Source organism: Ursus arctos, unplaced genomic scaffold (genome assembly GCF_023065955.2).
Source record: "Ursus arctos isolate Adak ecotype North America unplaced genomic scaffold, UrsArc2.0 scaffold_33, whole genome shotgun sequence".
NCBI lineage: Eukaryota > Metazoa > Chordata > Mammalia > Carnivora > Ursidae > Ursus > Ursus arctos.
This window is the reverse complement of record NW_026623019.1, coordinates 9,250,580-9,266,074: the sequence shown is the minus strand read 5'-3', so window position 1 is coordinate 9,266,074 and position 15,495 is coordinate 9,250,580. Positions and strand designations below refer to the sequence as shown.

Genomic DNA, 15,495 nt, shown 5'->3' with positions numbered 1-15,495 from the left:
AGAGATGACAAATAAGGACATGAAAAAAGTATTCAACCACATTAACCATCAGGGAAATGCGTATCATAACCAGATAAATACCCCTTCTCTCTTAGTTCCTTCAGATAACTGTAACAAAAACACCATAGCCTAGGTGGCTTATAAACAACAGAAATTTATTTCTCATAGTTCTGGAGGCTAGGAAGTCCAAGATCAAGGTGCTGGCAGATTCAATGTCTGATGAGGACTCACTTCCTAGTTCATAGATGGTCATCTTCTTGCTGTATTCTCACATGGCTGAAGGGGCAAGGGAGCTCTCTGGGGTCTCTCATAAGGGCACTGGTCCCATGCAAGAGGTCTCCACCCTTGTGACCTGATCCCCTCCCAAAGGCCTTTCCTCCTAATATCATCACACTAGGAATTAGGTTTAAACATACAAATTTTGGGAGGATACAAACATTCAGTCCAAACTTCATACCCACTAGGATGGCCATAATAAAAAGATAAATATTAACTAGTGTTGGCAGAAAATGGAACGTCTTCCAGGTGTGGGGGGTGTGTGTAAAATGGTGTAAGCACTGTTGAAAACAGTTTGGTGGTGGGTGCCTGGGTGGCTCAGTTGGTTAAGCATCTGACTTCGGCTCAAGTCATGATCTCAGGGTCCTGGAATTGAGCCCTGCATCAGGCTCCATACTCAATGAGGAATCTGCTTGTCCTTCTCCCCCTCCCTCTGCTCATGCCCTTCTCTCTCTCTCTCTCAAATAAATAAATTCAATCTTAAAAAGAAAAAGAAAAGAAAACAGTTTGATGATTCCTCTAAAGGTTAAATAGAGTTACCATAAAATCCAGTAATTCTACTCTGAGGTATGAAGTAAACTTCATACCCAAGAGAACTAAACCTATATCCATACAAAAACTTACACACAAATATTCAAAGCAACATTAATAGTTCATAATAGCCAAAAAGTGGAAATAATCTCAAGTCCATCAATTGGTGAATGGGTTATTAAAATATGATCTGGGGCGCCTGGCTGGCTCAGTCAGTTAGGCATCTGACTCTTGATTTTGGGTCAGGTCATGATCTCAGGGTCGTGAGATCGAGCCCGGTATCAGGCTCTGCACTGAACGTGGAGCCTGCTTGGGAATCTCTCTCTCCCTCTGCCTCTGTCCCTCTCCCACACCTCACACCCCACCCCTCTCTCTCAAAATAAAATGTGTTCTATCCGCACAGTGGAATATCACTCAACAATAAAAAGGAATAAAGTACCGAATGCTACAGTGTGATGGACTTTGAAACATCAAACCCAGGACCAGAACACAGGCAGTCTGTTTCTGGATTCCAGACACTTTTCCCCTCTTCCACTTGGTTTCACATGTCACCCCAATGATCAGGAGCATTCTGATTCCTCCTTATTGTTTAAGAGCGTGTTGGCCCATCTCCCTTCACCATAACGTCTAGCTTTCTGTGTTGTGCCAATAGGATCAGCAAAGTGCAAAGGAAGGCTGTCAGTGCCATCCATAGCCTTCTGAGCTCTCACGACCTGGACCCGCGCTGTGTCAAACCGGAAGTGAAGGTCAAAATCGCTGCCCTCTACCTGCCTTTGGTTGGCATCATTTTGGATGCTTTGCCGCAACTCTATGACTTTACAGGTAATGATGCCTCCGTGTCCTTCCTTGAATTGATGGGGGCCCCTGCCAAGTGCCCCACTGGAATGAAGTTTCTGCTCTTAGCTCTAGTGCTGATGTTTTTGTGAGCAGTTTTCCACACCAGTGCTCTCCAGATCTTTTCCACATAGGTCCCAATAAATTTTGGGGTTTTTTAGGGTTTGGGGTTTTTTCTTTTTTTTTTTGACCCCCCCAATAAGTTTTTTGTTGTTTTGTAAAGGACCATAGTCATGCATGGGTTTTTTTTAAACTTTTTAAAATTTTAATTCAATTAATTAATATATAATGTATTGATTTCAGAGGTACAGGTCTGTGATTCATCAGTCTTATATAATAATTCCATCACGTGCCCTCCTTAATGTCCATCACCCAGTTGCCCCATTTCCCCCACCCAGTCCCTTCCAGCAACCTGCAGTTTGTTTCCTATTAAGAGTCTCTTATGTTAAGAGTCTCTTATGGCTGTTCGTTTAGAAATTATTTGTTCATTTATTCACTTATCTGCTGGTATATGATGAACTTTATAGACCATACATCACAAAGGACAAAGTACTAACAGAATTACTCCTTTGGGAGATCACCACTCTAAGGCATTGAAATAAAGGTGTTCCTTCTCTTTTCTCTTACGAATGGCTTAGGAAAGAAGCAGACTCAAATGACCCTAAACAATTGCTCCCTATCATGGTGTCGGGGCACCTGGGTGGCTCAGTTGGTTAAGCGTCTAACTCTTGACTTTGTCTCAAGTCATGATCTCAGGGTCATGAGATTGAGCCCTGCATCGGGCTCTATGCTGAGTGTGGAGCCTGCTTGGGATTCTCTCCGTCCTTCTGCCCCTCCTAACTCTAACTCTCTCTATCTGTATGTCTCTCAAAAAAATCATGGTGTCTTCAATATTAGGAAATTCTGCCGTGACAGTGGAATTTTGCCTTTGGCCCTAAGAGGCTGATTCTGGTGTTGGAAGTCAGTATCTCTCATTTTTCAGCAAGAGGAAAGGATAAGTTATCTTAAAGGAGTTTGTGGACTTCATGAGTTTATTTACATATTACTGTGTGGATTAGGGAATGTAAATGAACAGAAAATGGGCAAGGGATGTACAGAAGCAAGCTCGGCCCAGGAGGTGAGCATTCTCTGGTAGTGCCTGACTGGAGTCCAGATCGAGAACAGTGCTGTCTTCAAGATTTAAGGATATAATCCAGAGCACAGCAGATGACCTGCAGACCACTTCCAGAATTTTGCTGAAAGTTTCTAGAAAGTTCCACATAAAGACCTATGACTCATTTATTCCCAAAGCAGGGAACCGCTGTAGCACACATTCTCCTAAGCTTCCTTGTCAATGAGAATTTTCCAAATCAGTCACTTTGGATCAGAGCTTTTCAGCGCTTGGCCTCCAAGCCTTTTAAATCTCAATGGTTTCTTGATGTATGGCATTGACCTTTATAGTCATGACGTAGCTGACAAGTGGGAAAACAGTGAAAGTATTCTATTATTAGAGGTAATAAAGTGCATCTATTACTTATGGAATCCTTTGATTGATACTCTAAGAAGAATTTAGTTTTTAAAACAGATACAGCTGAATTCAAATTCCAGCCCATTTACTGCTACATGTGACCTTTGAAAAATTCCTCTACCTTTAATGTTTTCCCTCCTCTTTCCTCAACTGTAAAAATGTGGTAGCAATGTCTACATCTTAGGGATGTGATAAGGATGACATGAGAGACCTTCTATAAAAGCATTTTATGTGGGAAATTTTTCTCTCTGTCTTTTATAACCATGACCCTGTTCATATTTGGGGAAGTAAGAATGCATCCTCAAATCTGATAATGTTATCAGATCTTACATAATTGCCACATGCTATTCATTTTACCATTTGTTTAAAAACTCAGCTGCTTTTAAACACAGATAGTGAACTATTATTTTTAAAAACTAAGTCTAAAAATATTTGAGTTCTGTTTTCAGAATTTTCGCAGGAGGAAATACCGTTTGCAATCTAATTTTCCTGAAATTGAAGATCCAAATACAATGTTGGCAAGCGACTTTTTATGAATCAATCAGTTGCAAGTGTTTTAATACACTTTTCTAACAACTGCTTAAGCAAAAACTTTGCGTGTGATTGGTGAAAAACCAACCTTTTAAGTGGTGGGTCCTTTTTTTGTTCACATATATCTAGACCTACATATAAACATAGTTATGTCTATATTACATAGAGATAATAAATTAACATTCATTTCAGACATTTGAAATTTAATACATTATTGTTGAACTTGTAACAATAGCTTGTTATTTTACAAAGAACTGAATAGTTCTATTATTATGGGTTCCTTTCTGTTTGGTCATTATTTAAAATATATGAATAGAGTAAAAAATATTATATTACACCCCTGAAACTAATATTATACTAACTAACTGGAATTTAAATAAAAACTTAGAAACATTTTTTTAAAAATATTATATTACAGGAAAGTGTTATGAAATTCGCAAAAATTGTTATTTTTACAATTTGAAAAATTAATTCTAGCCTAACCTTTTGCTGAGCATTTTGTCTCTTTTTTTAACCTGCCTGCTTTTTCCTAGAGATGGTAGCAGTTTAGAAGTAATGCTAAACATCAGGGTTTTTTTTTTTTTTTTAGATTTATTTACTTATTTTGGGGGGGGAAGAGAGTGTGAGTGTCGGGGGGAGGGGCAGAGGGAGAGAGACAGCATCTCAAGCACACTCCGCACTGAGTGAGGAGCCATCAGGTTTTAAATTACTGTGCAGACTTCAGTGACTAATAAGTTATCAGTCCCTTCACGGGTATTGGGTGAGAGACATAGGGAAATACTGTTTTCTGCTTCACATCAGTAAAGATTTTTTTTTTAACGACTTTTAAAGAGCAGCTTTAAGTTCACAGCAAAATTGAACAGAAAATATAGAGACTTCCCATATGCCCACTGCCCCCATGTATAAACAACCTCTCATTGTCAGCATCTCCCACTAGAGGGGTGCATCGGTTATGGCTGGTGAACCTACAGCAATACATCATCATTACCCAAAGTCCGTGGTTTACATTAGGGTTCCCTCTTGGGCTTGTAAATTCTATGGGTTTGGACAAATATATAATGCTATGTATCCATGATTATGGTATCAACCCGAGTCGTTTCTCTACGTTAAAATTCCTCTGTGCTCTGCCTGGTCATCCCTCTCTCTCCAGGCCCTGGCAGCCACTGAACTTTTTAGCATCTCTGTAGCTTTGTCTTTTCCAGAATGTCTTAGAGTTGGAATCATATCATATGTAGCCTTTTCAGATTGACTTCTTTCACATAGCATGCATTTAAGATTCCTCCATACCTTTTCATGGCTTGATAGCTCATTTCTTTTTTTTTTTTTTTTAAGATTTTATTTATTTATTTGACAGAGAGAGAGACAGCCAGCGACAGAGGGAACACAAGCAGGGGGAGTGGGACAGGAAGAAGCAGGCTCCCAGCGGAGGAGCCTGATACAGGGCTTGATCCCACAACGCCGGGATCACGCCCTGAGCCGAAGGCAGACGCTTAACGACTGAGCCACCCAGGCGCCCCAGATAGCTCATTTCTTTCTAGTGCTGAGTAATATTCCATTGCCTGGCTGTTCTACAGTTTATTTCATCTGCTGAAGGGTATCTTGCTTGCTTCCGCATTTTGGCCATTAGAAATGTGCAGATTTTTATGTGGGCATAAATTTTCAACTCATTGCATAAATACCAAGAAGCACCATTGTTGGATCGTAGGGTAAGGCCAATGATTTCTTCATTACAGCTGCAGATGCCCGTAGTGGAAAAAATCGTGCCAATGGCTCTGATGAAGACCAGGAAGGGACCAGTGCAATTAACCAGAACGTGGCACTGGCCATAGCCGGAAACAATTTTACTTCGAAGACAAGTGGAACAATGCTTTCTTCCTTGGTATGTTGGTGCACCTTTCTCTGGTTTATTTTTTGTTCTGTGTCTTGTCCCATCTTCTGATGGGCCTGCTCTTCTATTTACCTACCAGAACCCAGAGTAGAGCAGGCTGTGAGATTTCTGCCTCTGTGTTCCGTTCTGAAAGGCATCAGCATAGAGCTAGCCGTTGAGAAGGGAAACGGCAGCAGAGGAGGTGGCATGGTCACGGTCAGCTCTGGCTGTAGCGGTAGGTCCACAGATCAAATCCAGGCAGTCTCAACCGTGCCTGAGTTCAAGTTTCAGAACACCAGAAAGAGGTGAACTTGGGATATCTAAGATCCGTGCAAAGAAGATCAAACCAAGCCTCCCTCGGGTGAGAGGCTTGAGCGGTGTTTATCTGTGCTTATCATTCACACTATGCCTGCCTCCAAAAAAATGATTGAAGGGGCCAGTTTCTTGGGGTGCGTACTTCTTAGGCAAAAGACTTCAGTTTTTCTGGGGCCCCAGGGAGCCCAAACAGAGTTGGATAGCTCTGTCCTTTTGCACAGACTCTGGGCTTAAAGAGCAGTTCCTCCAGGAATACGTCTGATTTCTTTGAGGTGGGAACTCCGTTCCTTGGGGAGCCCTGACTCTTCCTTTGGCAGACAGTGACAGCGCTGCGTCGTCCAGCTTAATTTAACTTTGCATTTCAGCGTAAGGCGTACATCTGCAGAGAGCTCCACTCGGTTCTCTCCTGGGAAGGCTGCCTCTAGACCTAAGTAGCTTCTCTGCTGGGTGGCTTTCCTCTCTTCCCTCCAGCACTTAGCAAGCCCCCCGCCACCCCGGCCCGGCAGGACACCCCCGGGAAGGCTGGAAGGCAAGGATGTAAGAAAGAGAAAAGACATTTGAGAGTTGATATCCCTCATCCATTGGAGAAATACAGTGTTTTATGACCTCTTTCACCTTAATAATGTGCATCTTACCAAAGTTAGCTTGCCCAAGGCAGGAGATGCCTTTTACATTGTTATTTGGCTGAAAGACACATGCTCAGATGCCCAAAGTTCACCGTGAGAGCATTTTCCCTGGGAAGTTATCGCTAAGGTTTTCATATCTTCTTGTCACCCTACTCAGGAAAACTTAACTAATTTCATAGACCCTATCATTCCCATCCCAAACCAACATTTCCCCCACACACGCACAGTTAGGGGGTTTCACATCCCACTGGGTCTTAGCTACGTTGCATGAACCAAGGGTGCGCATATTGTTCTTTGTCTTGAGTGGATGAGTGAAAAAAAGTGTGCTCAGCACTCAAAAAATGAACACTTGGGACCCAGGTATTAAAGCAAATAGCCTGAGCCCCCACCACCCCCCGAGCCCCGGAAAAACATAAATTGTGACTGAAGTCCCAGCACAGAGGACACCGCTAAATTAGGGATTTGATTCATTTGCTGAGCGCTTCATGACTCTTCTGTTATACTTTGGACTCTGACAAAGAGGTTAACTCTTGAACAGTTAGGATGTTTCTGGAGCCTGGCTAGTCTTGTTCTCTGCTCTAAGTCCAACCCTCCGGTGTCCAGCTGGAAGGAGAAATATTTGGAATCTTAGCAGCTGGGAAGCCCCCTTTGTATCATTGAGACTGGGGGGCCTGGTTAAGGCAGGACAGACCACCAGACCACAGTGCTCTGGAGCCGGAGGGTGCCCACATGACGTGGCCAAAAGCCTGGCTCAGACACTGCCCCACGCGAGCCCCTTTGCTGAGCTCCTCAGCTCAGGAAACGCAGCTTCGTAGCCCAAGAAAGGCCGGGTTACTGAAAACAGTTCCCCAGCGAGGGACGAAGTGCAATGCCTGTGTTCTAAGAGCTTAGCATCCCCTGTACTTTTGGGGTTCCCGTGGCTCTACTTCTTCCCCTGCGTCCATCTTGCCACCTGCCTCCCCGCAGCCCTACAAGCAGTACAACATGCTGAATGCCGACACGACCCGCAACCTCATGATCTGCTTCCTCTGGATCATGAAGAACGCCGACCAGAGCCTCATCAAGAAGTGGATCGCCGACCTGCCATCCATGCAGCTAAACAGGATCTTAGATCTCCTTTTCATCTGTGTCTCGTGCTTTGAGTACAAGGTGAGTGCGAGGTGGCTCAGCCTTACAGCCGCTCTTAGCTCCTAAGTTCAGGTCGATGTTTCTACTACAGTTCCCCTTGGCTTGGGGGGAAGGGAGACATCCTCTGTTTTCTCACTGCTGTGTTACAACCCAGAACCTCTTTGCATTCTAGATATGGCCATTTCTCCGGGGAAGGATCTCTGCCTTCTGCAGAGAGAACCCCATTCTCATTCATAGGATTTGAGCCATAGGATCCCCCCACCCCCGCCTACCAACAGCATCGCCATGGGGGCACAAACTGGCTGCCGTTCACCAGGGAGTATTGTGTTTTGAGGATTCACCCCACGGACAGAGATCTCACCACACTAAACATCCTTCTGCCTCTGTCCTGTCCAGGGAAAACAGAGTTCTGACAAAGTCAGTACCCAAGTCCTGCAGAAGTCAAGGGACGTCAAGGCCAGGCTGGAAGAGGCTTTGCTCCGCGGAGAAGGGGCCCGGGGGGAGATGATGCGGCGTTGCCGAGCTCCAGGTGTGTTGGCCTTGCCCGTCCCGGCTTTCCGTCAGCGAGTTTTACACCCTTGGTGGGGAGAAGCGTCCTCACATCGCGAGTAGACGTACCATCGCTTTCTTAAGATGTTAGGGTAATAAAGACAAGCAGGTTCCTGGATTCTGAGCATGCTGTGTGCTTGCAAGGTAAAGCTGCTGTCCTAAGGTCACAGGAACCCTGGAAATGTTCTCAAATACGTCTTCTGTTTAAAACCTGTCAGGGGTACAGGTCACATCCAAGGACGTGAGTCACAGGATAGATGGAATGTGGTCTCCCTCAAGGTCGAAGCCTCTCCATTGGGCATTTGACTCGTCTTTGTGGAGCATGGTCAAGACGCTAGATAATTCTCGTTCCAAAATCATCTCCCCAAATCATTCAGGGCATCATTAGAATACCCCGCCTCCCAGGGGTGTCCGAGTGTTCTAGGCCTGCCAGGAATGATCTCACAAAGGCTGAACCCATTGCTATAAAGAGTGAAGTGCTCGGGCACACTCCATCTTAGTCGCCATGCTCAAAGTTACACAGAATGACAGTTCATTCTATGCGATGGGACACAGTGGCCAGGAGGTTGGGGGGAGCTCAGCTCTTGCAGTGGGGGGGGGGCACCCTCATTTAACACCCACACTCTCCTCTTCAGTAATTCACTAAGAACCCCAGTTTCACTGGAACCTTCTGTTCATGACACGTGCTCACCCACGCTCCAGAAAGGCAAGGGTTCTAAAGCTGTGGGCTGTCAATCAAAGCACAGGCGTCCGGGACCTGGGCTGTCACGTCTCCTCCCTGCATCCAGCATGGGCTCTAATTAGTGGTGCTGAGTCCCCTGCGCTGAGCTTGTTACGGAACTTCTGGTTATCTTAGAGGGTTTCATACTAATCACATTCCTCTCATGCATTTCTTAACTCCTAGGGAATGACCGGTTTCCAGGCCTCAATGAAAATTTGAGATGGAGGAAGGAGCAGACACATTGGCGGCAAGCTAATGAGAAGCAAGATAAGTGAGTCACTCAGCAACTTTGTGCTACTTTTACCTAAAGTCTAAAACCCTTTTTTCCCAGGCTACTTATATTACTGAAACAACTACATCCTTCCAAGGGTAAGAAAATGAAACATCATTATCTGTGTAAATTCATTTCATCCAGGGACCCAAGATCATCAAAGGTATAAGGAGTTATGATTTACAGCTCTGAAAACTTTACCACACTGATAAGCATTTAAAGAAAACTAATATTTAGCAATCTCAGCTAGCTTGACAAAAGCTGCTGGAGGGGACAGGACAGGGCACTCAAGACCACATCGTTCAAATTCATATTTCCATTCTGGAAACATGTACAAAAGGTGTAGTCAGAGATATTTATGTCAGAATTACTCAAAATGTTTAAAATGAAAACATTCTAAATGCTCAGGAATAAGGAACTATGTAAGGAAATGTTAAGTTGGTGTTAAAATTGCATGACGAGGGACATGCTTATGAGAAAATGTTAAGTGAACCACAGCAGAATACACACTTGATTTTAGAGTAGAATCGTAAATCTCTAACTACACAGGGTAAATACATTTTAAGACCGGCAGGAAATTTACCAGAATATTAACAGCGATTTTCCTTGGGTGGTTCTCTTTGGGTGTTGAGGTAATCGGTGTTTTCTTCTGTATTCTTTGCTGCATTTCCTACAATTGGCTATGTGTATTATTTTCTATATATACACACACACACACATATATACACATATACATAAGATAATGTGTATGCTATTATCAGCCAAAAATATAGAAAATGAAAGAAGAAAAGTCCTGCTTCTTGAATTGCAATGTATGAGATATATATGTGTAAGAATTTGACTATATAAGGACATAAAACTAAATATGTTGAACAGACAGCTCATGTCTGCTGGTCCTCTTTGCAGCAGATGGCCTAATGAATCTCAGGGTCCACTGAGCAAAACATTACATGGTTGAAGACCCCGCCCCACGCATTCAACAAGGTGTAGGTCGCCCATCTCCACAGGGTATGAAGCCCCCGTCACGCAGGTGTGGGGGTGGGGCAGACTTGCCTAACAGTGTTATTTTGTCAGTAAATACGGTTACTGTCTTTGTTGTCATCACAAGAATGAATCATTCTAGTTCACTTACGGGACTTTTGAGAGTCAAATTTATTTTAAAACGTGAAGGAGATAAACACATTTTTATTACAGATGTTACTGAGAAAGCCCAGTTGTTGGTCTTATTAGTAATATCCATTTGCTTTGGGTATTTTATTCTTCGAGCACATAACTCCATGCGTATTTCTTTCATTTTGTTTTTTGGGGAAGACAGGGGGCTCATTGCCTGAACTAATTTTTGAGATCTTTTGGTTCTGAGAATCCGTAAATTCTAGTTCAGGCAACGCACCCCTTGTCTTCCCCAAAAAACAAAATGAAAGAAATACTCGTGAATTAATGTGCTATAGAACCACTTAGGGTGTTAGACCATTTACTCTCTGAGAGTAGGAGAAGAGTCTAACGAGACATGTTTGGCCCGGGCTTCATAAGTTGAGGTTTTGGGAAACCTTTCCCGTTTGCTCGCAGAAGTAACACCACACTGAGCCTTTCCGAGCAGGGCCTCCCAGGACTCCCTGGTCAGGGGCGACGTGGGTTTTTTGTTTTGTTTTGTTTTTCAAGAGAAACCATAGTACAATTGTAACTCCTCCAGTTAGCTGTTTGGAAAACTTTTTGTAATTCCAATAGCAATGTCTTTCACCTTGTTCTTTCAGGTCATTTTTCAATTATTTTGGATCTGTTTTTTTAGAGCAATGATTTTCAACTGGGCTATACGTTAGAATCACCAGGAGAGCTCTTAGAGCTCCCAGTGCCCAGAACAATGAATTCAGAACCTCCAGCAGTGGGACCCAGCAACCAGTATTTGGTAAAACTCTCTAGGTGATGCTATTGTCCAGTCCAATTTTAGAACCAGTGTTTTATTTTTTTTTAAGATTTTATTTATTTGAGAGAGAGAGTGAGAGAGAGATGAGCCGCACACACAGAGGGAGAAGCACACTCCCCACTGAGCAGGGAGCCCGACATGGGGCTCGATCCTGGGACCCTGGGATCCTGACCTGAGCCAAAGGCTGAGGCCTCACCAACTGAGCCCCCCACGTGCTCCTAGGACCAGTGTTTTGAAGGACAGGCTGGCTGGCTTTCTAAAAACTGGATTGGCGGCAGTGATAGTTGCATGAAGATACAAATGTTCTTAATACCACTGAACCATACACTTAAAAATGGTTAAGATGGGAAATTTTATGTTATGTGTATTTTACCACAATTGAGAAACTTTGACAACAAAAATGAAAACCAGATCTAGGTCTGCATTGTCCCATGGAGCAGCCACATTAGTGCTACAAGTGAAACATACAGGCCAGATTTTGACAGTTTAGCACCAAAGAAGGAATGGAAAATATCTCATTAGTAATTTTTATAGTGATTACACATTGACAATTTTTTTTCTGCATTGGGTCAAGTAAAATATTTTCAGTTACTCTCACCTATTTCTTTTTGCTTTCTTTAGTGTGGCTACAAAATGGAGAATGACATACGTGTTTTTCATTATGTTTCTGTTGCGTAGCACTGCTCAAAATCGAAATCTACCGATTTAAAAATCTACGGTTTTTAAAAATAGCTTTCATATTTCACTTTTCTTACACAAATACTATCACTTGCAGAATGAAAAACAACAACATAGAGCCCCTTGGGACCAGAGAGCCTGTCCAAAGCTTGAAAATTTTAAAGATTTTATTTATTTGTCGGGGGAGGGAGCTAGCAGGGGAAGCAGCAGGCAGAGGGAGAAGCAGACGAGCCCAATGCAGGACTCTGTCCCAGGACCCTGGGATCATGACCTGAGCCAAAGGCAGACGCTTAACCGACTGAGCCCCCCCAGGCGCCCCAGCTTGGAAACATTTAAAACACAAGGAAACATTTATTCTGAGCCCTCAGTAGTATATAAGCAGTGGCAGAGCTCCCGTTGTTGGATGAAGGGGACTCAAGAAGAGGTGATTCTGGTCCAAGACTTGTGGGCTCACATCATGACGCCCCAACCCCCATGGCAACATACTGGCCTCTGGGGCATCTTGGGGAAATGAATTCTTCACCCTTCCCTTTTCTGGCCACTAAATTTAGATGATACAAAATATCCCTTCCCATCTTCACTTAGATTTTATGAGAATCAATGAACGAGTGCCTGAAACGTTCTGGTTCCTCAAAATGGAAACCGTGCTGAGAAGCGGTGCCAGGCAATTTCCCATTCCTTACCATTCCCTAGTGGCTAGTAACCAGTAACACCCAGCTGGATGTGCTATGACCTGCTGTCCCACAGGAATGCCACCTTGCTGCGCACTGGGGAGAAAACAAAAGGTCCCCACTTGACTGAGCAACCCTCAGGGGGGCCTTTGGGATGTCAAGAGACTGACTCTTCCCTGCCCCAGTTCAGAAGTAGCAGCTTTCCCAATCCAGCAGCACTGCTGTCTGCCAAATTCAGATCACACCCAGTCCGGCTCCCTCTGGCCTGTGGCAGAGGCTTCCCTTGATTCAGGTCTAGATTGGTTCTCATGCAGGAAACCCAGGAACGGGCCGAGGCTTCACACAGCAGTCGAGATTGTCTAGCCTGACTGGTAGTGGCAACCAATAATTGCTTTTCTCCCCATTTTGTTCTTTCTGTGACTGTCATCATTATTCGTAGTAGTGGGGCTGCGGATGACCTGTAGACTTGATCTGGAAAATCGTGTCCACCAGGCACTAATCTCAGAAAGTGCCCTGTACTGTTTGGTTACCTCTGGCCAGCTCCTCTGTTTTCACTTCAAGATGGACTATTCAGACATTTCTTTACGCCTTGGTGCATAGATTGCCATCCCTGGAATGTGGCCAGGTTTGATATGCTCTTTAATTTGACCTCTTTTTTTTTTTTTCTTTTCTTTTCTTAGAACAAAGGCAGAGTTAGATCAAGAAGCCCTGATCAGTGGCAATCTGGCTACAGAAGCAAATTTAATCATCCTGGATATGCAGGAGAACATTATCCAGGTGAGGACAACACACACCTGATCTGTTCAACATGAATATGTTTCCTGGAATTTAATAAGGAACTCTTTATGGAGAACTGGGAAAGAAACGTGATCCCAAAACGCCTTTTTTTTTTTTTAACCATTTACAATAGTGTTCACCTTACAAATTCCAGAGATACTGAACATTCTTCTGGCTTCTTTGCCTCGCTGCTCACTTGGGTGCTTGACAAGGTGACCCTCAGAGTTAAATCTGCCAGGTGTGTACCGAGTGTATAACATAGCTGGTGGTTTATAGCTGATGATCAAGAATAGGGATGGTAGCTAGGGTTTTTGTTTTGTTTCTTTCATGGGCGAACTGCAGTTGAATCATGGTTGACATCTAGTATGGGAGCTAAGATTATGACTGGACCAGATGAAAAGGGTGCTAGGTCTGAATAATGAGGTCTACCTTGGACCAGGTTGGTGAAGCAAAGTCACTTGTAGCATGAATTTGCCATACCCACTGCAGAAAAGCATAGTGCCACTATGAACGTTGCAGTAAGACAATTTACCGTACTAATTTTATCTCCTAAGTGAGTGTTTCCAAAAATTCCCAGAAGTCTACATGATAATGGGTTTTTTGGTTAACCTGAGAAAGGAGTCCCTCCATGTTTCCAGCGAGAAATCATTTATTTAGGTAGATTGAATGTTGCTTTTTGGAGCTAGGAAAAGAAATGTTGTTGAAACCCAGGGAAACCTTAGTTATCCTACTTTTAGGTGGTCTAAATTCAAAGTCATTGTTATAGAAACATAAAGACAAAAAGTATGTGGTATCTTTGATATCTTAACTACTTGGCATCATATTGATTATATCTCTATCCATCACTGCTTTGACTGGTATATACTTACCAGTCCCCAAGATGCTTTTTTTCCCCCAAAGAAGTGGCACTTTCTTGTCATTCCCTTTGGTGGTTTTAGTCTTGCTGTTCTATTTAGAAACACGGCACCACCACACAGCCCCCTTTGTACTGGGAGGCTGACAATTGTGTTTTGAAGCCCACAAGGAAAGCTGTGGCTTCTATATAAAGAAAGAACATTCCAAGAGCTGTTGTCTGGGGTGGGGGGAGGTATGCCTTATAACTTAGTTTAGCAGCCCGGAATTGGACATAAATCCCAAACCATTTGGGAGTTTTGCAATAAAGTCATTTAGAAATAGGTCTTCAGCTGTCATGGTAATGGATGTTGTGTGTGGAGGCCAAACGCCGAATATCTTAGACTACGAGAGACGGAACGTCAGCATCGCTATGCTAATTGTCAAGAGCACCAACTTGTGTCTTCACCCCTCCGCTCCCTGGCACAGCGCAGGGATTCAGTGACGCTGTTCTTCCTTCCCACCAGGCAAGCTCGGCTCTGGACTGTAAAGACAGCCTGCTGGGAGGTGTTCTAAGGGTCCTGGTGAATTCTCTGAGCTGCGATCAGAGCACCACCTACCTGACTCACTGCTTTGCGACACTCCGGGCTCTCATTGCCAAGGTAAACATGGGCTGCTTGTTTTCTTACTCCTAATTAAGAGCTGAGAGTCTCATCTGGCTTCACACTTCTCCCATCAGGTGCCCCAAAACCCACACGGCACGCTATTAAGTGACATCAAGGTAAAGGTTTTAAGTCTACCTAAGAATAAAGCAGATGCCCTGATTTCTTTTGAGAAGTCACCATTAAGAACAACAGTGGCTCTCACACTTGAAACGTGGACAGAACTATAGACATTTGACATGGCCACTCGCTGGAGACGTGAGAGCAAAAATAGCTGAGCGCCTTTACCTTTCACCCCTTTTAATACCACATCTGGGTGAGATTAATGTCCTAAACATGACACCTATCAGTAAATCTTGCAAAACATCATGTCGTAAAATGAGAGAAGATTCAGAAGTAAATTTCTCATAGCCTGAATTATATAGATTTTTCTTACATCAAGTGGTCTAATGCAGTTTAATTTCTCCCCCTGGATTGGAAAAATCTCAGGTGGTACCTTCTTAATGGGATCTTTTACATTTTTTTAAGTTTATTTATTTATTTATTTATTTATTTATTTAAGTAATCTCTATGTCTGACATAGGGCTCAAACTCATGACCCTGAGACCAAGAGTTGCATGCTTTTCCAACTGAGGCAGCCAGGAGCCCGGGATCTTTTACATTTAGAAAGTAGAATTCTTCTGCTCTCCCCTGTCAGGATTATTTTCTCTTTCTTAGTCACCAGTCATTTCCTGGGGACTCAGTAAACACGGGATCCTTCCTGCAGAGAGGTGACTTTGCCAGCAAGTGCAACCTGGCT

The 15,495-nt window shown here is 43.5% G+C and overlaps 1 protein-coding gene across 6 annotated transcripts in view; it reads left to right on the top strand.

Annotated features, from left to right (window-relative positions):
- Positions 1-15,495, top strand: part of DOCK8 (dedicator of cytokinesis 8) — a 219,260-nt gene that overhangs the window by 173,023 nt on the left and 30,742 nt on the right. For all 6 annotated transcript variants that reach the window (XM_044391271.3, XM_044391272.3, XM_026519308.4 and 3 more), the window contains 7 exons: positions 1,460-1,629; positions 5,413-5,558; positions 7,454-7,636; positions 8,012-8,144; positions 9,069-9,156; positions 13,107-13,203; positions 14,562-14,696. In XM_044391271.3, coding sequence (XP_044247206.3) covers positions 1,460-1,629; positions 5,413-5,558; positions 7,454-7,636; positions 8,012-8,144; positions 9,069-9,156; positions 13,107-13,203; positions 14,562-14,696 — 952 coding nt within the window. The remainder of the gene's footprint in view (positions 1-1,459; positions 1,630-5,412; positions 5,559-7,453; positions 7,637-8,011; positions 8,145-9,068; positions 9,157-13,106; positions 13,204-14,561; positions 14,697-15,495) is intronic.